General features: G+C 39.6%; 1 protein-coding gene across 2 annotated transcripts in view; it reads left to right on the top strand.

The window, feature by feature from the left end:
- nucks1a (nuclear casein kinase and cyclin-dependent kinase substrate 1a) overlaps positions 1-26,174 on the top strand; it is a 44,445-nt gene that overhangs the window by 7,168 nt on the left and 11,103 nt on the right. The window contains exons 3-6 of one of the 2 annotated variants that reach the window (XM_072278865.1): positions 4,600-4,705; positions 5,207-5,289; positions 11,639-11,782; positions 20,592-20,744. In XM_072278865.1, the coding sequence (XP_072134966.1) occupies positions 4,600-4,705; positions 5,207-5,289; positions 11,639-11,782; positions 20,592-20,744 (486 nt within the window). Of the gene's footprint in view, positions 1-4,599; positions 4,706-5,206; positions 5,290-11,638; positions 11,783-20,588; positions 20,745-26,174 lie in introns of both variants that reach the window. The other variant, XM_072278864.1, reaches the window with a different exon arrangement.

The following is a 26,174-nucleotide window of genomic DNA, read 5'->3' as shown; positions in this document are numbered from 1 at the left end:
TGTAACAATTCATTTGAAAAAGACCACGTGAAAGTTTACCAGTCTTGAACTATGCAATGGAGTTATCAGATCAGATCGTATGGACTTCTAACTCTCCATTGCCCTATCCACAAGGAGAGTACCACCATGATCATCACTGACGTGATCTTGGATATCAGTGTTGTTTGTGCTTTGAATTCAGAGACTCAGATTAATTTTAGACAGTCTGCTTAGCTAAAAGTGAGCACGATTGCTCCATTTCATTGCTCTTGTAGTCCTGAGATTCTTTGGGATTTCTAGCACGGTAGATAAAAGAAAAGATTGAAATGACCAGTTGCTTTCAGGATAACACAAGTGAAGTAGCGTCTGTATTAGATAAGTGACTCTCATCACTAGTTTGATAGTTTCCTAGCTGGGTTATTTATGTAAAATGAATTGTGGTTCTAATCTATAGTTCTTGTCATTGTCCTTTTAAAAGTCATATCAGGCATTTTGACCAATTTTATTCCTATTTAACATGATTGATGTGCATGCATCTAAATCAGTGTCAGTAATCTTATTTGAAGATTCTCACTGATGTACACAATTTAAACAAAGTGCAAGTTAGAATATTTAATATGAAATCATGACAGAAAGCAATTAGAAAACAGAAATGAGATTTTAGAAAAAGAGATTCACTTGATGTGGAGGAATGGCTCCAGAAGAGCAGTTCCTCTGTTTTTTTCAATAAAAAGTATCTTGGGATAGATTTATCAATTTCCAAAACAGGTAGTTAATGTTTCATCCAAGAAAAGGACACTTCTAACAATGTAGACATGCTTATATCAAGGAAAAGAGTAAAGTACAGAATTTTTAAATGTAATGGGATTCCACTCTTGTGAGGGTGTATCTTCAGTCATTATGTTCTTGTTTGTAGTGATTTCATAGTTTAAAAATCACTTGTTTTCCAATACACTGGCCAAGATATATTTTTGTTTTGCAATAAAGTGGGTAAGTACGAGAACCTCATGCCCCTCATTATTTTGATGTCCAATCTAAAAGCATTGATGTGAGGTACTTCGGAGAGGGAGCTACTGGTTTGGTTCTTTTTACTATGAGCAAAAGTTATGTTATATTTACGCCAATTTAACAAATAAATGTCAATAGAATGTGAGTTACTTTCCCAAGCAGTAAGGCTGATCAACACCTCCACCCTTACTGACTCCTTCACACCCCCCCATCACTATTTTATCAGTTCCTGTAAGTCATCTTATAAGACCATAAGACATAGGAGCAGAATCGGGCCATTTGGCCCATTGAGTTTGCACCATTAAATCATTGGCTGATCCTTTTTCCCCCTTCCTCAGCCATACTCCCTGGCCTTCTCCCCTTAACCTTTGATGCCGTGTCCAATCAGGAACCTATCAATCTCTGCCTTAAATACACCCAATGACCTGGCCTCCACAGCTGCCTGTGGTAACAAATTCCACAAATTCCCCACCCTTTGGCTGAAGAAATTTATCCATATCTCTTGTTTTAAATGGACACTCCTTTATCCTGAAGGCATGCCATCTTGTCCTAAACTTCCCCACCATGGGAAACATCCTTTCCACATCTACTCTGTCTAGACCTTCTAACATAGGGAAGTTTCAATGAGTTTCCCTCCCACTCGCCCCCCCATCCTTCAAACTTCTAGTGAGTATAGGCACAGAGCTATCAAATGTTCCTCGTATGATAACCTGTTCATTTACTGAATCATCCTTTTGAACCTCCTCTGAACCCTGTCTAATGCCAGCATATCTTTTCTTAGATGAGGAGCCCAAAACTGTTCAGAGTACTCAAGGTGAGGCCTCATCAGTGCCTTATAAACCCTCAGTATCACGCCCCTGCTCTTGTATTCAAGACCTCTTGAAATGAATGCTAACATTGCATTTGCCGCCTTCCCCACTGACTAAACCTGCAAGTTAACCTTTAGTGTGTTCTGCACAAGGATTTCCAAGTTCCTTTGTATCTGATATTTTTGAATTTTCTCCCCATTTAGAAAATAGTCTACACATTTATTTCTAAATTGCATGGCCATGCATTTTCCAACATTGTGTTTCATTTGCCACAGTCTTGCCCATTCTCCTAATCTGTCTTAAGTCCTTCTGCAGCCTACGTATTTCCTTAACACTAAGTGCCCCTCTAGCAATCTTCGTCTCATCTGAAAACTTGGCAACAAAACCCCATCTATTCCATCATCTAACTCATTGATAAACAGCATAAAAAGAAGTCCCATCACTGGCACCTGCGGAATACCACTAGTCACTGGCGGCCTTTTACTCCCACTCGCTGCTTCTTACCAATCAGCCAACGTCTTACCGTGCCGGTGACTTTCCGATAATACCATGGACTCTTAACTTGGTAAGCAGCCTCATGTGTAGCACCTTGTCAAAGGCCTTCTGAAAGTCTAAATGTACAACATCCACTGTATCCCCTTTATCTATCCTACTTGTAATCTCCTCAAGGAATTCCAACAGGTGCGTCAGGCAGGATTTTCACTTAAGGACACCATGCTGACTTTGTCCTATCTTGTCCTGTGCCACTAAGTACTCCATAACCCCATCCTTAACAATTTACTCCAACATCTTCCCAACCACTGAGGTCAGGCTAACTGGGCTATAATTTCCTTTCTGCTGCCTTCCTTCTTTCTTAGAGTGGAGTGACATTTGCAATTTTCCAATCCCCTGATACCATGCCAGAGTCCAATGATTTTTGAAAGATTGTTACTAATGCCTCCACAATCTCTACCACTACCTCTTTCAGAACCCTTGAGTGCAGTTCATCTGGCCCACCTGACTTGTGTACCCTTAGGTCTTTCAGCTTATTGAGCACCTCCTCCCTGGTAATAGGGTTCTTTTACTTTAAGCTCCCTAATCGCCTCCGGTTCATTACGTAACACCCAGTCCAGTATAGCTGATCCCCTAGTAGACTCAACAACAAACTACTCTTAAAAAGCCATCTCGTAGGCATTCAATAAACTCTCTTTTGAGATCCATCACCAACGTGTTTTTGATTACAGACACTCCTGTGTCTAGTCTCACATTATGGACATACAATCAGCCATCTTGTGCTTGTTTTTTTTTTTTGTGGGCCCAGGGTAACAAATATTTCATTCCCCTTTACTCTTGTGTACTGGAAATTATATTAAACAATTTTGAAATATGTCACCACAAAAAAAATCAAGACCTGTATTTTATTCCTTTGATTACACAAGTCAGATGGTTCTTGGGTTTGGCTCCTGATTTATATCAAGCTAAGTAATCTCAACAGCATTGCACTGTTGCACAATCATTGACCTCAAAACTGGGCAAGGAGATAAAATATGCCTGAGATCCTTTGATTGTGCTTCAATGCAGCCACTTCATTGAAAGTGCATAGAAATAAGTTTTATTTGTGTTTGTGACATGCTATTCTAGTTTGGCTCTTTGCCTGTGTTTAATTATCCTGATTGGCATATTGTGTGTTTACTTATTAAGATTGCAAGGGGCTTTGCTGCCTTGTGAACCCTGATTCCAATTAAATTCAATGTCCTCAGAGGAGCAGGTGTGGGTCATTGGGGTATAATCACTGGTTCAGACTTCCAAACAAAAGTGGACAGCAGTTTCCAGTATTGTAACAGTGATCATTTCATTGACATTAGGTATCTTGGGTCTCCGTAGTTATGGAAGATAGTTCATAGCTACAAGTCTATTTTGTTTTCGCAGTCATAAAACAAATGTTGAAGACATCTTTGGGTTTTGCTAATTTGTCGCTCAACTTAACCAATATTGTTTGCAGTCTTATTTTGCCTTCACATGTTCCTGTTGCTCCATTTACATTGGTTTGGCAAATGATTGCAACTCTTCAGAGTGAGCACTCATTTCATTCTACAATTCATATAGGCGCATGACTTTGAAACAGGCCCTTTGACTTACTGAGCTTGGCTCACTGGAGATGCGGCAGCAGCTTACTGTGTGAAATTAGATTATCATCATTTCAAGACTTTTTTCAGTTTACTTCTGTGTTTCTGGAATTGGATGCAAGTTGTGTAAGACCAAGTGACTACATTCATTATGGTAATAGTTTCTATCTCCATGTATCATTGGACACTTTTATTAAATGTACCAAATATCTGGTACTGCAGGCAATTGTGACAAAGTAACCCAAATGCAATGCAACATTAAAAGGATGTGCCGGCAATTCGTTGTTGCAGTCTGGATAAATTTCCATTCTACAGGTTTTTTTCTACATCCACATTATCTTTTCCATGTTTTCTTCCTTCTGTGGCATACTTATACTTTACTAGGAACTAATGGAACTAAAGCACATTTGCTTTTTGGATGATGTTGCTGTTCCCCCTCAGAATGGCCATGTATCACAATCATAGAATTATACAGCATCTCAGCCAACACGTGCTAACCAGGGAGCCTGCCTGACCTGGTCCCATTCAGCTCATTTCTCTTTCAAACTTTCCAATCCATTTATCTTCCAATCCAAAAAATGTCATGTAAGTGTTGTGATTGTACCCACCTCAACTACACTCTTTGGCATCACCCTCTTTGTACTGATTTTTGGGATATTGGAAAAATTTGGAGTATTAAACAGGATTTCTGCTTGCAGATGAAGCCTATGGAAGAGATTCACCCCCTCCGGCTAAGAGAGCACGAGCGTCCCCCAGGGAAGGAAAAAACAAAAGAAAGTCTGCAAAAAATGCACGGGATGAAAGGTAGCTTTTATCAGATTCTCTTCATTTTCTATGTTCTTGTTTTAAAAGTCTGTCGTTTAAGTGAATACATTTCTGAAGCTTTGCTTTACGTGGGTTGGTTTGGGTGTTTAAAAGTACTTTTAATTTCGAACTTCAACTCATTTGGTGTACAGAAAAGCAGCAGTGCTGATAAACAAGCTGTTGTTTCTTTGAGGCACAAGTTTGCATTCAAAATGACAGGAATGGTATCTTGGATGGGTTGATCACTGTGAGCTCTTGCCTTCAGTTGCAACAAAAGAGACCACCCAAGTTGCATAGGTGGATTTAATGAGCAAGCAGCAATTGGACATTGACAATTTAAAACCTCATTCTGCATTGATTTGTTACTAGAGCTGAAGACTTGCTTCTTTGATATAGTGTACCATTGTCAAAGTTGGAATAAGTTGTGGCTATTTATATTTTTGTGGAGTGTAACTACGCGAGAAGTTTTTGTATTGGCACATGTTCTTATTTATTTGGCAGCGAGGAATCAGACGACAAGCTTTATGAGAAGGACCTGAAGGCTGCCATTGCATTGTCCAAGAAGGAGACATCCCATTCACCTGGTGGGTTTACATTAAACTGTATGGTACAGGTTAAAGGTCAGACCGAAAGAAGCAACCTAATGTAAGTGTAGTTGTCTGTCTCATAGCTCTGCATTTCTGGGCTTTGGTTATTCCTGGAGGCAAATATTCCTCCTTGTTGCTATGATTAATATGACCACCTGGTGATGGGACCCTTGGAGGGAGAATAAATCTTTTAATACACTAATGTCTTGCCAACCAATTGAACTTAGGCAATGTATCATACTTGGCTAATCCTTTTAAGTTAAATAATTGAGGTAAAAAGAGCAGTAGCGAAAAAATGAGGCTTTTATATGTGGCACCCATAATTGAGCACTTTCCTGATTTGCCAGAATTCTGGACCAGCAGGAGTTGTTAGTAGACGTTTAGCAGAGTAGAGTAAACTTTCAAAGAAGGAACGAGCTCACACAAGCTGACTCCTTGTAGCTTGAGAGATCTGAACTTTCATGGCTTGCCGTGCTTGAATTTCAAGTACATCTGAGACTTGTAGCTACTTGCTGCAGTTAATATCTTCAGTGTAACTAGTTCCTTAGTAACAGGTTATGGTAGTGCTTTTTTAAAATTTCCATTATGCGATGTGTGAGCTGCTGATTAGGAGCTTTGGCAAGTAACTGCAGTGCATGCTATAGATTGTATGTGCCATGGTAAATCTGCTGGTGGCAGGTAGGGTGCCAGGCTGATTGTTCTGGTGTTCTGAAGTGCACTTCTATAGACAAGTGGAAAATATTCAGTCACATTCCAAATGTGTGCCTTTGCAAATTGTGGAAAGGCTTTGGGGTGATGGAAGGTGAGTCACTCACCACAGGATACCTGATCTTTGTGACCTCCTGTAGTAACCAGAAAGGACTGTGATAGGTCCAGTTGGATTCCTAGTCAAAAGGATAATTCCCAGAATGGCACTCTATAATAATAATAAAGCCATTGAATATTATAAGCAATAGATCTACAACATAGGAGTGAGATTAGGCTAATTCACTCATCAGATTTGTTCCACCTTTCAGTCAATGTTGATTTACTTTCCCTTTCAACCCCATTCTCCTGCCTTCTCCCTGTAACCTTTGACACCTTCACTATTCAAGAACCTATCAATTTCCACATTAAATATACCCAATGATTTGGCCTTCACAGCAGTCGATAGCAATGAATTCCACAGATTTGCCACGTTTTGGCTAAAATTCCTCCTCTGTTGTAAAGAGACATTCTTGTATTCTGAGGCTGTACCCTCTGCTTCTAGACTGCCCAACTATTGGAAACACCCTCTCCAGGTCCATTCTATCTAGCCCTTTCTAGCAGTCCAAGTAGGAGTATGCCATGTAACCCCCTCAAACCTGATCCAACATTTAATAGCATTGTAATTGATTTGATCTTGGTGTCAACTCACTTTCCCGTTGGGTTTTCCATGACTCTTGACTTCCACGTAAATCAGAAAACCATGTCACTCTTGAGCAACGGCTCCTAATCTGGGGTTCACAGACCCTTTGCTTAATGGTATTAGTCCATGGCATAAAAAAGGTTGGGAATCCCTGCCCTTGAGAAGATTCAATGATTTAATATACTTATTTCCTGAGATAGAGAACCTTAAAGATTCGTGTCCCTCAGAGGGAATTTATTCTTACTCCCTTAAATGGGTATCTCCCTATTCTGAAATTATGCCCCCTTGTTCTACATTTCTCTACTAAAGATAATCTTCTCTCAACATCTGCTTTGACAGAATGCCACAGACCCTGTTGTGTTTTAATAAAGTCACCTCTCATTCATACACACCCCAATTTATTCTACTCTTCTTCATTAGGCATCCTCTCCATCCCTGTGAATCTTCTCTGAAGTGAGAGCAATTAACCAGACATGGTCTCCCACACAGTTAGTAGAAAGACTCGCCTCATTTTTGTACTCCAACCAATTTGACCAAAGCCAACTTTCCATTTACCTCATTAAGTTGTTCTTCTTGGTGCTCATTTTGTGCTTATGTACAAGGATATTAAATTCCACTACACAACCTTTCTATGTTTTAAACAGCGTTCCGATTTTCTAGTGAAAGTGGATAACCTCTCATTTTTTCACAATCCTTCATCACCCAAAGTTTTGTCCACCCACTTGAAAATTGTGCTTGGAACTTGTTTTCTCACTTATCCCTATATTAGCAGCAAATTTGGCTACATATATACTTGGTCCCTTCCATTCAAGTCATTTACTATAGATTGTAAATAGTTGCAGTTCAGCACTGTTCCCTGTGGCAACCCCATTGTTGCAGCTTTCCAATCTGGATGTAACTCATCTACTGCAACCCTATTCTCTGTTAGTTTGTCAATCCTGCATCTATGTTAATGTATTTCTCTCAATGCCATCAACTTTTAAGTGTTGCATTATTGACGACTTCTTGAAAGTGTAAATATATTGGTGTCCCATGATCGGTTATCAAAGCCCACTAATACACTAATAATTGTGTGAAACGTTTAAACGTTCTGTTATTTCCTTTACAATGAATAATGAATTACAGAATTTTTCCAATGATGAATGTAGTACTAATAGGTCTCTGCTTGCACTCTCTCTCTCTCTCTCCTTGAATTGGAGTGCTTTTTGAAATTTTCCAGATTTCAGAATCCTTCGGAACATTGTAATCAGTACCTCCAGTATCTCTGCTGCAAGACCTTGGGATTCACAAGGGTTGTTCATTAATTCTATTACTTTGCTAGTCCATTCATCTCTGGTGTCACTGATTTATTTTCAACTTTGTTCTTGGCGATTTTGCATTATGGGGATGTTTTTACAATGAAGACTTACAAAACATTCATTCCCTTTAATTGCCACTCCATTATATCCCACTCCCATTCTGTAAGGAACTAATATTTACCCCCGCTATTCTTTCCTCTTTTAATATAGTACTTGAAGGAGCTCTTGCTATCTTTTATTTCTTGCTAGTCCACTGATAATGTATTTTCTCCATCTTAGTTATCCTTAGATTTCTTAACTATCCCAAACTTTTGAGTTTCTAATAACGATTTGTTTGCCACGTGTACATCCAAACATATAGTGAAAAGCATTGCTTGGATGATGACGCAGTCCAATAATGTGCTAGGGACAGCCCACAAGTGTCGTGAGCCATTATTTTCAAATGCGGTACTGTATATTTTTGAAATTGGGGAAATATCTCCTAAAACTTGTGTCAATGCTTATCTGCTGATCTATTTTATTTTCCCAGTCCACTTTAGCCAGTCTTGCCTTCAGCCACTGCAATTGTTTTTGATCAAATCTAAGACGTTCGTTTCACATTTGCATTTCCTATTCCAAACTGAATGAAATTTATCATGTTAGGATCAGTCTTCTCCAGGGGATTCTTTGCTATGAGATCATTAATTAAAACTGCCCCATTTCTCTGTTCAGCTTTCAAGTGGTTTGGATATTCGCTGAATTGTTCTAAAACTGTCCTGAATATATTCCATGATGTCATTCTCAAGGTTGCTTTAGTCATTATAGAGATTGGGCAAGTACAATTGACAAAACTTGTAATTATTGTGGTGCCTTTCCTACAAGCTCCTGTTCTTTCTTGATTTCCACTGCCTTATAGTATAGCTAATGTTAAGAGGCCTATAGCATATTCTCACCAGTGATCTTCACATGCTTCATCCCAACTGAGTCTGTATCTTAATTTACTGCTCCTAGATTATTTCTCAATCAACTGTACTAATCTCATCCTTAATTATCTTAAATTACCTCATCTTCTTTTTCTATTTGCCTATCCTTCCAAAGTGTTAAGTATAGCAGAATATTTAGTTTCCAGCGCAACAGACACAGTTGCAGGGTAGCCAATAGTTTTGAAATGTGCATTTATTTCTAATAGTGCATTCATGTCCAAGTAATTGTGAATGCTATGCACATTTAGGTCAAGAGCCAATTTTGACTCCATGCCATTTTCCCTACTCTGATTCTATTTGTTAGAGGGCTTTTGTACATTCTGTCCTCCCTTTTCACAGTTCTGTTAGGCTTACTGGTATCATTGCCTCACACTAATGCCTTGTCCATTCTCTACAACTGCCTTGGTTATTGAACTTACAAGGACGTGGGTCCTACCCAGACTCAAATAAAGCAATCCACCTCCATCCTTCCTTGGTACTGGAACCTAAGCCCCTTAAGTTGAAACCCATTTCTTCTACTGCAGTTTTTTTTAAATCAAGTCTCTGATCTTATCAACCCTTTGACTTTTGAAGTGACTTACATAGTAATCCAGAGGTTATTAACAATGTGTGTTTTTCTGCATTTTTATACAGACCCTAACTTTTCATACTTCCTCAGCAGAGAGTTTATTTTGGTTGGTCCTACTTTTATTGTTGCCTCCAAGGACAATGGTAATTGGATCTTGTCCTTTTTATTCCTGGGTTTCTCTCCAATTCCAGGGAGATGTCCTTAACCTTGGTGTTAGATAAGCAGCACAGATTCTGTGACCACAACAGTGTCTGCCCTTCCTCTAATTCTTAATGCATTCCTTGTCATTTACTTAACTTGAATAGGCCCCTGTACCAAGGTCCTATGGTTACTTTGATCATTCTAACTGGAATCTCTGCACTTGTCAGCATAAGATTTCATAAGGATCATTCAAGGGCCAGATGTGCAGTTTCTTCAGTATGATCATCTGGATCCCTTGGTCTTAGTCTTTGAACTATTTCAGTCAAAATAGCTAACCTCACAGAAAACAGTTTCCTTCCTTTGTGCATAAAACCATTGTGATAATTGAAATTGGTAAATGAAGTTTTCTGCTGGCTTTTGATAATTTTTAATTGTTATTTAATCTAAAATTGATTTTAAGTGTAACTTTTAGTTGCACGTTTTGCAATGGGTTATAATGAATGGGGGGGGGGGGGAGTCCATTCAAGGGACCATCAGTAATGAAGAGAGGGCCAACAGAGGAGATATAGGAGCCTGAAGTTGCTCACCTGATGTTTTAGTAACAGCTTCTTCCCCTCCACCATCAGGTTTCTCAATGGTCCATGAACTCATGATACTACCCCACTGTTTTGCTCTCAGTTTGAACTGTTTGTTTATTTTTTATATATTCTTGTTGTAGCTTGTAGTTTTTATATATTGCACTGTACTGCTGCAGCAAAAGAACAAATTTCACGACATACGTCAGTGATAATAAACCTGATTTTGAAGTACAATAGAATATGAAAAAATAGCTAATATTTGCCAGGTAGTTGTTTTCCTGCCTTCCTATGATGTATAGAGAATTCCACTGGAAAAAGTCCTATGGTTTTTGTTTGGAACTTTGAGCTCCAATGTACGTCAGTGTAGGTAGAAATGTGCATTGTGTGGTGAATGACATAAGGTGTCATTCTCTGATGCTCGGATCATTAGGTGTGAAAATGTAGGTCGAAATATGCAAGTTTAGGCTTCTATTGATCATGTTGCTTATCAGTTAAATTTGCAATTTCTGGATGCAAGCTCACATTCAGCATAATACTGAGTTTATACATTGTAAAACAGTATTTTGTGGGATTCACCTTAAAGGTCGCAGGTTTTGTACTTTACAGAACCAGAACGTTGTGGGTATGTAGTTAGCATTTCTCTTGTAAGAACAGTGAATTCTAAAAGTCCACAAAAGGACCAATAGAAACATCTTCCCATGATGGCTTTTGCATATTTTCTTTGATTATTAGTTTAGTTTATAATGCTTTTGGGTACATGTGCGTGTTTCTGGTTGTTTTTTTCTGTATGATTGTGCATGCAAGTCCTTTTATTTTGCTGTGCATGCTTCTTGTGCTTTTTAAGCTTCTTGGCAGCTTTTGCAGTCTGGAGTGATTTTAACATAAGCTTTGAAATAACAAGTAGATGGTGTGTTTTGGTATACTAATATTTTGTGGAGAATTTAAATACTTATTTTTCTTTGCTTGCATGATTCCAGGCATACAACATGGGGGAGAGGCTGCAGCAAATGAGGGCTTGGGATAGTGATATTGCTATTGCACTTCCTGGTGGCCAAGAACGAAAGGATTACTTGGCGTAGATTATTGGTTTGAGCCCAGTTAGTTCAGAGGAATCTGCTTCTGACATTGGTCTTGGTTGTTTGTGGATTTTTTTTTTTGTCCACTAGTTTCAAGGAAGGTGTTATAGGAGGGCAGTATGAGGTCTCTTAATCTTTTTAGATCTTTTATCATTTTTTCATATAGGTGATTGCCTATTGTGTGTTCCATTTGTTAATAGAGCTGAGACATTTTCTAGTTTGTGTTGTTAAATTATCTGGTGTAATGTTCTCTGACAGTTAATCTGCAAGCCTATTTTTCTTTAAATCATAATATTCCATTTGCTATTGTATGAATTTTCTGCTATTTACTTTCAGATGAGGACATGGGGAGTGAGGAGGATTTGGACCACGGTGACAGTGATTATGAAGCTTCGACAAAAAAAGGCAAAAAAGGAAAAAAGGTTAAAGGGGATAAGAAGGAGAAAAGGACACCCAAAAAGCCCAGGAAATCGGCTGAAGGTAAGTTGTATCCGTGCATTAAGATGAGGAGGTAATGAGTTGTGATTTTGGTGATTGTGATTGAGAGTTCCCATGGACTGGAAGGCTCTGACGAGGAACCTGATGAGAGGTATACGAAGTTTATGAGTGCATAGATAGGGTACATAGTAGAAAGCATTTTTTCGCAGGGTCTAAAACCAGAGGGCATAGGTTTAGGGTATGGGGTGAGACCTTTATAGGAGATCTGTTGAAGAATTACTTTTTCATCCAGAGGATGTTTGGAATACACTGCTTGGAGTGAAAGGGGCAGGTGCTCTTATAATGTTGTGTTCGAACAAGCACTTTGCTGGAACACTTTCTATGATCCTGAACACAAAAAGTGATGTATGTAGTGTAAACTGGAACTTGTATGCAGAACAAATTAGTTCAGCCCTAATGTGCTGTTTAGTAGGATCTTGGTGTATATTGACCAGGCCATTTGCTTCAACGGTATCTATGCAAGGGCATCTGGCAATATTTTTTCTGTTGTAAAAAAAATATTGTACCAAATTTTACAGCAGATCCTTGATGGTGCAATACATGGTTAAGAAGACAAATGACCTTCATTCGTTGAGACACTGAATACAAGAGTATACAGGTTATATTCCAACTTCCATAAACACTGGTCAGGCCTCTGTTCAGATCACTAAACTAAAGGAGTGATGCATTAGTGCTGTAGAGGTTGCTGTGGAGATTCCTCAGATTATTGCATGAGGTGGACTTAATTCAGTTAAGAGGAAAGACTGGAGAAGCAAAGACTGTTTTCCCCAGATTAGGGAAGTTTAAGAGGGGTTATGATTGAGTAGAAGAAACTTGAGGGGTATAGATAGGGTAAACTACAGGAAACTTTCCACCATATCAGAGGAAGATGAAAACCAGTCGACAGTGATTTAGGGTGACAGATTTTTGAGGGCATCTGAGGTGGACTAATTTTACCCAGTGAATGCTCGGTGCCTGGAATGCCCTGCCCGAGGGAGTGGTGGAAGCAAAGTCACTGGCAGCATTGAAGAATTGTTGAGACAGATACTCGAATGGCAAAGGAAGAGAAAGCTTTGTGCTTTATGCTGGACGTTGCGATTAATGGGGATGAGTGCTCACTGTTGGTATGGATGTGGTGGGTAAGTGGCTGGTTTCCATGCTGTTTAACTCAATATAATGCAGGCAAATAGTATTTCAGTGCTCAGGAAGGGTGACATGGTTGTGGTTGGCCAAAGAATCTGTTTCAGTGCTACATGATACTGTGGCTCTATGAAACTATGCACAGCCTCAGCTTGATTTCAGAGTAGTACATAGTGACATAAATATGCTTTGACAATAAGTTTATTTTGAATTTGACTTAAAGCCTTTACTGAAATTCAGCGTCAACTGAACGATTCCCTAAGTACAACATTGGTGTATTTTGTACTCTAATCTTGAATGCGGATTTGAATCTTACTGACTCACAGATGTGCATTCAGGGTAGAAACTCCTAATGATTTTATATCCGTTCTAAGTCCTAGGAATGCCAAAATCAAGTTCCATGCAAATTAAGGGAGTAGATTTGAGATCAACATTCTTTGAAAAATCAGTGTTGAAATCTGTTAAGATCGAGAATATGTGGAAAGTTTATGACCTGTCTAATTAATTTTGTTTTCCTCATCTTTGATTTTGAGTTGCCCCATTCAGTTTTTTATGTATGAGCTGGCACCCTGCATGAGTTCATCATACTTCATCATTTCTTTATACTGCATTCATTCTTCTTTTGGAGGTATAAAATTATTAAAAGTTGCCCCTAGGCATATCCTGTAACTGAGGCCTCTTTGATCGCTCAACTCATTTTACACCTTAGGGTGTCACCACATTATCAGATTAGGTTTGGGGGGCATGTTAGTGGAAAAGGAATTGTTCACTGTGTAGGATGTTGCACTTAGGATCTCTACATATAACTGTCATAAGAGCCAACAAGGTGCCAGTAACTTGGCATGGTGTCCAGTTTTTTTTTACTCTTCTGCCCATTTAAATTGCATTGAGATCTTTTTCAAAGTCACATCAAGCTGGTGGACAGCAGATTATTAAAGCTTTTTTTCATTCACATTACATTTGATTAATTTAGGGTGGAACCCATGTCTTTTTAAAATTGTGGATGACAGTGTTACTGTGCTTAGCACTATTGCACAAATTCAAAATGTGCAGGGTAGCAGTTGGCCATAATTGTAGACTAGATGGCAGATGATCCAACTTGCTGTTCCTTGGTTTATATTAAAAAAATACATCAAGACTGTTAAGTTTTGTTCTTTATCTAGTTGGTCAATATTCTGCAAAGGACAATGTTGGCTTTACTTCAAGCTTTATCACAAGCAAGGGAAAACCTGCAGATGCTCAAAATCCAAGTAACACACACAAAATGTTGGACAAACTCAGCAGGCCAGGCAGCATCTATGGAAAAGACTACAGTCGACGTTTGGGGCCGAGACCCTTCGTCAGGACCCTTCATGTGTCCTGTTGAAAGGTTTCAGTCCAAAACGTCGTTGGTACTCGTTTCCATAGATGCTGCCTGGCCTGTTGAGTTCCTCCAGCATTTTGTGTGCATTACCAAATATTATATTTGTAGGTAATGCTTTTTTTAAAAAAAGTTAGTGGAATGACAATCATTGTCATAATTTTGTGTATATCTGTAATAATTTTTGGCATTGGGGCATGTTTTCTTCTTTCTGGGTTCCTGGAATTGCTGCTTAAAGGATAACTTCAATCTCCAAACAACTATTTTAAAGAAAGTAATTATAGTCAGTACTTTGATGGTAAGTACTTTAGATGTGTCCCAGGTATGTATTTGTTTTGTTTCATAATCTTCTCTATCCTCTTCATTTATGTCCCTACCTTACTCCAGTCCTGTTCGCCGATAACTTAAACTTCCTTCTGGACTTCTCATTCTGAAGTTCACATTGTATGTAGTTTTACCCAGGCCAGTATATTAGCTGAGAACTATCTTTTGTTGTATCCTAGCTCATCCAAAGTGTTGCAACGTATTTGATTGTGAAGGACATGGCTACAAAGCCTTGCCAGTCAATATTCTACAAAACGTGCACTCCAGGAATTGATAATGGATGATACGTGGAGTAGGGGTCTCTCTGCAGCTTCATTCCTTGCCCCTGCTCTTAAACTGTATTTTCGTGGACACCAAAGACTTAGTAATAAGGTAACACACACAAAATGCTGGAGGACCTCAGCAGGCCAGGCAGCATCTATGGAAAAGGGTATAGTTGACTTTTCGGGCAGAGACTCTTCATCAGGACTGGAGGAAAAAAGATTAATAAAGTGTTTTTTGTAGTTAAAATTAACTATCTGTAAATGGATCAAATCTCAAATCTTTATTCTCCAGCAAACATCTCTGTTTTCTAAGTGGAAATAACAAAACATACGAAAACTACTAGACCATTAGCTTTGGCTAGCTGTTAATGATTTCAAACAATATGTTGGCTGCTAGAAATCAAAATTAGTTATTCTGTTAGATATTTCAAATGATTCAAAGAAGCATTTCAGAACTGAGATTTTTATTATTTTAGTTTTTGTAAATTGTTAGAAACAATGCATACCTGGGACATGGTCAGGTTAGTATGTATCATGCAGTAATAAATCCTGGCATTAATTCCTGTTTTTTCATACCTTAAGCCGGTGGTATAGTGGCACCTGCACTGTGGTTCAAATCCGGCCAGCTCCTTGCACACTTTTCGTCTGTGCGGGGTTGAGCCTCGAGTTGGCAACCCGGCCTCATAAAAAGGCAGACAAATGCTAAAGAAGCGGCAAGATTGCTGTCCGATGTGCCACAAAGCATGGAGAGGAACAAACAATTCACACCTTATACATGTAGTTGGGTTGCAGTAGTTTGACAATAGCTTTTGACCTCTAGAAGCGTGCCGTGAGTTATGCCCTGGTGTGTTCTATCATACCCGAATTATCTTTGGAAGATACAGCAATTATAAAACAGCGCAAGTGTATAAAGGTTGTATTATAGATGATTTAGAATTATTAAGAGTGAATCCAGAAGTGCTCAATCTGTTGGGGTGTCTTATTTGATCTGTGATGGTTGTCCTTACATATCAGTAGTGCTCAACATTTCATGACAGCATTCATCAAGACTGCTGTCATGAAATGTTGAGCAATCTGCCATTGTTTTCTAGTTAGCATCGAGTGGTTGCTACTGTAATCTTCTAAGAATTGTGATTTCCTTGTCAGCACTCTGATAATCTGATGTTCTTTGGCCCTTGCTTTCAGTAGTTCTTGTTTTCCAAGTTATGTGGTTAAGAATTTGATTTTGATAAGGAATTCACTATTCTTTATAGAGAGTGAAAATGGATGTTCGGTAGGATATCAGGACTATTGTGCACAAAGGTAGTAAACTTTGTGAATTTGTCTTTGAGCAGAACTGTAGACTATGAACAGGTTATACCTTCAAAGTTATTCTGGCTGTCTTCTTCCTCAAAGACTACAGTTCAGGAGTAAGTTCAAAGGACTAATAGGCTGGTTGTTGGGAAAGATTAGAAAAAAACAATTTTCTGCTTTAACAGATTTGACAGAAAGATCTTGCAGGATGTGCAATGAGTTATCATATAATGTAATTGAATAGAACATTAAGTGGGAGATCTGGGGCTGAGATTCAGGCAATGAGTCCCAGAATAACATGGGATGTGTTTCTGGGTAATAGATAAAAGCCAGGAATATGTTTATAAAACAGACGGTGTGATTTATTAGAACTGCAGTAATTATCTGTTAACTTTTTATTATGAATACTATTTGTTGCAAATATAATCATTGAGGAAACTATAATGATTCAGTTTGTTTCTTTACTGATCACCATATTTGGGCAGCCTGAAAGCAAAATACAGTGAAGGTTGGAAATAAATAATTAAAATAAAATTGCAGGAAGTAACAAGCAGGTTGGGCAGTGCCTGTGGAGGGAGAAATGGTAACATTTTTCAGATTAATGAAAGCTATAATTTTCAGTTTAATTTGAACACATTGGGACCGGCTTAGCTGAAGTTTCATAGAAATAGTTAAAAAGGTATTTTTTTTAAAAAGACACTACTGCTTAATGGAGTAACGAATTATGTATTTAAGTGAAATATAGAACAAATTAGAACACTACCAATGCTACTACAGTACTGTAAATCTGTATTAGTTCCTAATAGGTGGAGAAATTCATCCATTGTACACTGCCATGTATGGGGTGTCCAGGGAGGGGTACCATCTCTAGTGTCAGATATGACAGACAACTAACAAGCTGCTGTGTTCCTTTGACTGTAAATTAACAAAATTAGTACAGACACCTTGTGCAGATAATGGCTGCGCCATCTCCAGGCTTCTTTGCTGTGTGGCCGCCATACCTTACGGACCACCCTCCGAGACATCACCAAAACGCTGGATCGCTCAGTCAGCCTGAAAACACACCACCAAAATGTAGATCACAGGCAGAATAGTAGCAGAACCACATTTGGAAGAAAAAGTAGTAGTCATCTGGAGGATGTCGCCTTTGGTCATGTTGTCCCAGCTTTTTTCTCAGTTTTGCTTCTTTAAGAGTTATCCCAAATAAGCAGCCGCCCTGATTAACTGATGGGCCAGTTTATATCATGATTGATAGATGATGGATTCTGAAAGTGATTAATTTATTGGATGAGAAAACCATCCAGATATTGTCTACTGGAATATTTTTGTTGCAATCTTTCTATTGAAATTAGTTCAGTTTGTCCTCTTTTTGACTATTTCTACTGTTTCACTTGTTCATTGTTCCATCTTGATTAAGTCAGTGCTACAGACTAGTTTTTCTGTTTAAACTTCTGATGTATTCTTACAATTTTCTGATTGTTTTGGTGATGTTTATAGTTATCAGGCAGCATGTGGAGTCTAGTTTGTCAACTGGTATTAAATATTTCATGGAAGTTCCAATTAATTGAGTAAGCCTTGTGCAGCTGCTGTAGTTGTTAGTACTTATTTTCTAAGAATGTAGTTTTGCTGGAAAGTGTTTTAATATGTGTCTTCTGTGAACTTGTAGCTCAAACTGTGTCCTTATTTCACAAATAAAAATGGCTTCCATTTTCAGATTGGGTTAGATTTATAATACTTCTACATGCATCCTCAGGCCTGCTGTCAGTAAGATAAACTGCATGGATAATGTTTTCAGTTGGGCTTCTGTTAAAATATTTACTTTGCATTTTGCACTTTTACCTGATTGCTTGGTAATATCAGTTAATCTTCTGGTGCAATATTTTCCTACATATGAGTACACTAACACTAATGTTACATATCTGGTTGCTGTTTGTGAACTTTACTATTTCTCTGGAGGAATATTTAATAACCTTCCAAAAGGGTTTTTTTTCATTACTCGTTTAAAGGAAAAGATTTCACATTTAAATTATCTTGTGCAATTACTTTGTAATGAAATTGTTTCAAATTTATACCTCTATTGCCTTGCTAACCATCACAAATTTATCATTCTGGACATTTCCTTTTTATGGCCATATTTACAACTACTAATGTCTTTTAGTGACTTGTATATCCTCACACGAAAGCTCCATTTTAACTAGCACATTTCTTGGGATTTTTTGAAATTTAGGAAATATCTTCAAATCATATTGTGATAGTGCATTGCTGATTAAATAAACATGGTACTCAGGTTGTTTCTGGGATTTAATCTCCTTAGAACAAAAGGCTGTAGGCATATTATGGTACGTAAGATCATGATTTAGCTAGAATAAGCTGATTCTTGAAGCAAGTGGTTTAGGAAAATTAATGTTAGAGGTGAGATGTAATGTTGGGGAAAGAATGTGTGACAGCAATGATGCAGTCCTACCTTCAGTCTTCACTGAGAGTGATTCTGTTGTAGGGTAGGTCCCTGCAAAGTTATTATTCACCTAGTATAAGTTCTGCTACAGGACACAATTAGCAGATGGATGATAAAAAAAAATCCAAGGATGTCCACAAAACTCTCTTGAAGTACAAAATCCCCACTAAATCTTGGGAATTTTATAGTGTATGACCCCTTTAGTCTGGAAGTGGATTGTTGGGGTATCCTGCAGCCATATATCAAGAACCCAGCATAACCAGTGGAAGGACTCTTACTGCTGCGCTCTCTGGAATAGTCATTCACTTAAGGGATTAACCGAATCATATCTGTAACTCTGTCATTTCAAAGTCCATTTATTATCAAAGTATGTATACATTATACGACCATGACATTCATCACCTTTCAAGCAGCCACAAGACAAAGAAACCCAAAAGAACCTACAAAAAAGACTGTCAAACACCCAATGTGCAGAGGGATTAAAAACAAATCGTGCAAACAATAGAAATAAGCAAATAGCATTTAGAACAAAACTGAGTCTTCAGACACAAAGCCCGGAGCAGCTCTCAACCTCAGTCTCAGTTCAGCGCAGAGCCCGGTAAACGTCATGGAAGAGCGAACAGAACCGGCTTGACCCTTGCCACTGGTTCCAACACTTTGCCTTTGCAATCCACCTGATCCCGCATTTAAATTGTTCAAACATCGGGTTGTTCCTTGCTCTAAGACTCGGGGCCTTGTTGTATCGATGTGCTCTGGGCCTGGACCGCACCTTTCCAAAATGGCCAGAAGCTTAGATGGATCAAACCTTGCTCTCGGTTCAGATGGACAGGCCTTGAATCTGCCTCTTGCTGTTCAATCAGTACATAGTTAATCATTGTTGCCATTTCATACTTTTGCTGCTACATTTCTAATAATCATTAAAAATGTGCTATTGAATACTGGGTCACTTAACCAAAAAAGTTTTTGTATCATGACTAATTAGGCAAGGAATTTTATTTGATCCTGGTGACTGATTGCCCAATGTTAAGATTTTGGTGACCATTTGGAAAATTTATATTATCATTTCAGAGGATGTGCCCTGGGTCCAGCACCTACGTGCCATTACGAAGAAAGCAGAGCAGGCCTCTACTTTCTTAGATGATTGCAAAGATTCAGCGTGTCATCTAAAACTTTGACAAACTTTGATAGATGTGTAATGAAGCATATATTGACTAGTTGTATCACAGCCTGCATGGAAACACTAGTGTCCTTGAAGGGAAAAGCCTACAAAATGTAGTGGATACAGCACAATCCATCACAGGTAACCTACTCCCTACCATTGAGCACATCTATACAGAGTGCTGTTGCAGGAAAGCAGCATTCATCAAGGACCCCCATTTCCAGGCCATGCATTGTAAGAGAACTTCTTTTCCAAAGGATGACATTTCAATTGCTGTCTTCTCACTGCTGCCATCAGGAAGAAGGTACAGGAGCTTCAGAACCCACACCATCAGATTCAGGGACCGTCTTGAACCAGAGGGGATAACTTTGATAATAAATTTACTTTGAACTTTGAAAGGACGAATCTGATGTGGTTGTGTTGTACCCAGTGAGGACCTTCTCTTGTAAAGAATGATCATGGTGATAAGGAATTACTGAAGTTTATTTTCTGAGGTTTGGTATCATGAAAGGAAGAAAATGGGTAAGGCACCAAAATTAACATAGCGGGAAAATATAGGATACCTTCTTTTATAATCAGTGTAAAATACAGTATGTATAACTTCAGATGGAATTTAATTTATTGTAGTCTTCTGGGGTATCCCTTTTGAACTGATGTACATTGTTTTCCATGTCTTAAACTTTCTGTGATATGTAAATAATATCATAATCTCTTAAAGGTGCAGATATATGTCCCCGGTGACTGTACTGTCTCCCAGTATAATTGGTGTGGGTTTGTGATTTTAAAATTTAATCCTGGGTACTTATTTCTTTTAGCAGGGGATGATGAGAGTGAAGATGAAAAAGGTCACAAAGATGGTCGTCAGAAAAGGCAAGCTGCATCCAAAGCTGCAAGCAAACAGAGAGAAATCCTTTTGGATGATGGAGGAAGTGAAGAAGAGCATGAAGATGATGAAGAGGCTGCTCAAGAAAGTAAGTGATATAACTTGTGTCCCCTGAAAAGATTTTGAGAATGTGGTAAGATTGTTGTGGTCTTGTTTGCAGCACAAGAGTGAAAGATTGCAGAGGAAGAAATCTGAATTAAAATCAAAGTGAGGGAATACATTGGTGGTCAGTTATTAATTTATGGAAAAAGTGAACATGTCAAGTTGCTGATGATGTACCACTGCTTCTGGAGGTTCAGCTGTATGATTATAAATTGGCAGTTTTCTTATTCAGGGTGCACACTGTGTATCAAACCAGAAAAGTCATGCATTCACTGAATGAACTGTACTTGACAATTAAGTGGCAACAATTCTTTAATAGCTATTAGGTGGTGGTCTGCCTGAGCCTTGCTGTGTTTCCTACTGTCATTGGCTTTCTCGTTCCTTTCATGGGTGAGGTATTAGATAAATACTTTGCGTCAGTATTCAAGGAGAGGATGAGGAGCATGGTGAGATTGGTGAGGAGTGTGATGTTCAGGGCCAAGTTGGTATCTAACAGGAGGTGGTGCTCTTAAAGAGCATCATGGTGGAGGATAGATCAGTGATGAATATGGTAGTGTTCTTGTCTTGTCCGTCTTCTGGTCTAACAGGGGATGGGTCTCGGAGACAATTAAGGTGAATGTCCCCAGGCACATGGGCCAAGTGGTTAAGGCGTTCATCTAGTGATCTGAAGGTGGCTAGTTCGAGCCTCAGCTGTGGCAGCATGTTTGTGTCCTTGAGCAAGGCACTTAACCACACATTGCTCTAGTGTCTGTGCAAGGAGTGCTGCCCCACACAGATTTCCAATCTGCACCTTGTAAGGCATGAAAATGCCCGACGCAAGCCTCTCGTGGTCTGAGTCGACGTTCCCTCCCCAGGACCCGATGGGATCTGTCACAGGTTATCTGGAAGAGTAAGGGAAGAGATTACTGGAACCTGGACAGAGATCTTTGTATCCCCTTGACATAGGACTGGAGAACAGCTAATATAGTTTTTTTTTTGTTTAAAAAGGGGCAGTAGAAATAAATTGGAAAATTGTAGACTTGGTGAGGCTGGTGGTTGGGGAAATATATTGACTGTGACTCACACGAGAAACTGAGGAGATGATAGGTAGGAGGTACAGGAAGGTAGTCACCCCTAAGTTGCAGGAGGCAGGAAATGGGCTGCCAGTGCAGAGTATCCCTGTGCCATACCTTTAATAGTAAGTGTACCATTTTGTATACTTCTGAAGGGGATAACCAACTGGAGGGGAGGGGGAGCTACGCTGACCAGTTCTTGGTGCTGTGCCTTGTGGGGGGGGGGGGGTGAAGAAGAGGATTACAGTAGTGTTTGGAGATTATATTGTTAGAGGAATAGACAGGAATTCTGTGGACACCATAGAGACTCCCAGGTGCCAAGGTCAGGGATGTCTGGGATCAAGTCCACGACAGCCAGAAGCCTTAGTACATATTGGCACCAATGACGTAGGAAAAGTGAGGATGTCCTGAAGAATTTAAGGAACTGGGTAGAAAACTGAGAAGTAAGACCTCCAGGGTAGCAGTCTTTGGATTGCTGCCTGTACCACACGCCAGTGACGGTAAGAATAAGATGGTTTGGCAGATTAATTTGTGGATGAGAAACTGGTGTGTGGGCAGGGTTTTAGATTTTTGGGATCTCTGGGGAAGGTATGACCTGCACAAAAGGGATAGATTATACCTGAACCCGAGAGCGACCAATACGCAGGCAGTTTTGCTAGAGCTGTTGGGGAAGGTTTAAACTTAATTTGGCAGAGAGATGGGAACTAGAGTGATAGGGCTGTTGGTTTACAAGCAGAGACTGTGTAGTGAGACTCAGGAAAGACAAGCAGATGATAGGGCAAAATTGCAGTCAGTGGAATGAGTTGCAACGTAGAGGGGGGATAAAATCGAAAAGGGTGTTGGATACAGGATTGAATGTTTTATATTTGACTGCACACCATGTGTGGAATAAAGTTGACTCTCTTGTAGCACAGTTAGAGATTTGCTGGTACGATGTTGTGGACATCACTGAGTCATAGTTGAAAGAAGATTATAGTTGGGACCTTAACATTGAAACGAGAGGCAGGTTGACAGAGGGCTCTGTTAGTAAGAAATGAAATCACATCCTTAGAAAGAGGTGACCTAGGATCAGAAGATGTAGAATCCTTGTGGGTAGAGTTATGAAACTGCAAAGGGTAAAAAGACCCTGATGGGAGTTGCTTTATATACAGGCCTCCGAACAGTAGCCAGGATCTGGGCTACAAATTACAACATAAATTCATGGGAAGTTAGAGGATTGGGAAGCTTTTAAAAACCAAAAGAAGGCAGTTAAAAATACCATAAAGGGGGAAGAGATGAAATATGAAGGTAAGCTAGCCAACAATACCAAAAGAAGATACTAAGTTTTTTTCAGATATATAAAGGGTGAAAGAGAGGCGAGAGTGGATATTGGATCACTGGAAAATGACACTGGAGAGTCAGTAATGGGGGACAAGGGAAGGCTGATGATCTACACAAGTATTTTGCATCAGTCTTCACTATGGAAGACACTGGTAGTATGCGGAAAGCTTGAGAGTGTTGGGCCAGAAGTGAATGCAGTTGCCATTACTAGAAAGAAGGTGCTTGGGAAGCTAAAAGGTTTGAAGGTAGATGAAGTCACCTGGACCAGATGGACTACACCCTAGTGTTCTGAAAGAGGTAGCTGAGGAGACTATGGAGGCATTAGTAATGATCTTTCAAGAATCACTAGATTCTGGATGGTTCTGGAGGACTGGAAAATTGCAAATGTCACTCCAATCTTCAAGAAGGGAGGAAGGCAGAAGAAAGGACCCCCCCAGCATCCAGATGATTAATGTATATGACAAATAGTACAGAACACTGAGGCATACCTAGCCACCTGCCTCCAATCTGACAAACAGTTATCCACCACTACTCTCTGGCGTCTCCCATCCAGCCACTGCTGAATCCATTTTACTACTACAATATTAATACCTAATAATTCAACCTTCCTAACTAACCTTCCGTGTGGAACCTTGTCAAAGGCCTTACTGAAGTCCATATAGACAACATCCACCGCTTTACCCTCGTCAACTTTCCTAGTAACCGCTTCAAAAAATTCAATAAGATTTGTCAAACATGACCTTCCACGCACAAATCCATGTTGACTCTTCCTGAGCAGACCCTGTCTATCCAGACAATTATATATACCATCTCTAAGAATACTTTCCATCAATTTACCCACCACTGACGTCAAATTCACAGGCGGATAATTGCTAGGTTTACTCTTAGAACCCTTTTTAAACAATGGAACAACATGAGCAATACGCCAATCTTCCTGCACCATCCCCGTTTCTAATGACATTTGAAATATTTCTGTCAGAGCCCCTGCTATTTCCACGCTAACTTCCCTCAAGATCCTAGGGAATATCCTGACGGGACCCACAGACTTCCACTTTTATGTTCCTTAAAAGCGCCAGTACTTGCTCTTCTGTAATCATCATAATTTCCATAACTTCCATATCTGTTTCCCTTACCTTACACAATTCAATATCCGTCTCCTTAGTGAATACCAAAGAAAAGAAATTGTTTAAAATCTCCCCCATCTCTTTTGGCTCCACACATAGCTGTCCACTCTGATTCTCTAAGGGACCAATTTTATCCCTCACTATCCTTTTGCTATTAATATAACTGTAGAAACCCTTCGGATTTATTTTCACCTTACTTGCCAAAGCAACCTCGTATCTTCTTTTAGCTTTTCTAATTTAGCTTTTCTTAAGATTCTTTTTACATTCTTTATATTCCTCAAGCACCTCATTTACTCCATGCTGCCTATTTTTATTGTAGATATCTCTCTCTTTCTGAACCAATTTTCCAATATCCCTTGAAAACCATGGCTCTGTCAAACTTTTAACCTTTCCTTTCAACTTAACAGGCACATAATGATTCTGTGCCCTCAAAATTTCACCTTTAAATGACCTCCATTTCTCTATTACATCCTTCCCATAAACAAATTGTCCCGATCTACTCCTCCTAAGTCCTTTCGCGTCTCCTTAAAGTTGGCCTTTCTCCAATCAAAAATCTCAACCCTGGGTCCAGACCTATCCTTCATAATTATATTGAAACTAATGGTATTGTGATCACTGGACCCGAAGTGCTCCCCAACACAAACCTCCGTCACCTGACCTATCTCATTCCCTAACAGGAGATCCAACACTGCCCCTTCTCTAGTTGGTACCTCTATGTATTGCTGCAAAAAACTATCCTGCACACATTTTACAAACTCCAAACCATCCAGCCGTTTTACAGTATGGGCTTCCCAGTCCGTGTGGAAAATTAAAATCTCCCACAATCACAACCTTGTGCTTACTACAGATACCTGCTATCTCCTTACAAATTTGCTCCTCCAAATTGCAGAGTGAAATTTGCGTAACCCCATGACGACAGAATACTTGCGGTTCGAATTTGTTGTGGTCACTGATGACCTTACACTATTGCTGGGAAGCAGGGCCAGCCAGCAAATGAAGCTGATTATGGTCAACAATGACAACTTTTGCAAGGTGCATGCATCTACACTTAAAGAAAAACAATGCACACCAGAAGCACGCTATGCAGAGATGTTCGATGATGCGCTCGGGGAGCTTCCGGGTGCAGCCGACCTGCAGATTGATGAGGAAGTTCAACCCACAGTGTTACCCCCACGACGTCTACCTCACGCTATGAAGCGGAAAGTGAAAACTGAGCTTGATCAACTGGTAGACTGCAAGGTGATAGCTCCAGTCCATGAACCTACAAGGTGGGTTAGCCAGTTAGTGGTCACAGAGAAGAACAACGGCAATCTTCGTATACGCATTGACCCTCGACCATTGAACAAAGTGCTGAGGAGAGAACACTACCCCCTTCTGGTGATAGAGGACATTTTGCCAGATCTTGACCAGGTTAAGGTTTTCAGCAAGCTTGATATGAGTTCTGCATTCTGGCAAGTGAAATTGGACAGTGAATCAAACATGCTCACCACTTTCAACACACCTTTCGGATGGTACAGATGGCTCAGACTCCCGTTTGGAACCAGCGTTTCATCAAAGATCTTCCAGCGCAGGCTGCATCAGGCGCTGGAAGGACTACCGGGAGTGATCTGCGTCGCAGACGACATTCTGGTGTACGGAAAAGGGGAAACACAGGAAAAGGCAATCGCCGATCATGATGTGAAACTTGGAGCAGCTATTACAGCATTGTGCAGGGTAGCATATTAGGTTCAACAAGAACAAATCTGTCTTCAGAGTGACAGAGATACCCTTTTTGGGACATCTCATCACAAGTGAGGGACTTCAGCCTGATCCTAAAAAGGTTGCTGACGTGCTCAATATGCCAGCACCCATGGATGTGCAGGGAGTGTAGCGATTGATCGGATTTGTCAACTACCTGAGCCGTTTTCTACCATGTCTCTC

Source organism: Mobula birostris, chromosome 14 (assembly GCF_030028105.1).
Source record: "Mobula birostris isolate sMobBir1 chromosome 14, sMobBir1.hap1, whole genome shotgun sequence".
NCBI lineage: Eukaryota > Metazoa > Chordata > Chondrichthyes > Myliobatiformes > Myliobatidae > Mobula > Mobula birostris.
The sequence above is the reverse complement of the archived record's forward strand: the minus strand, read 5'-3'. Positions and strand labels throughout refer to the sequence as shown.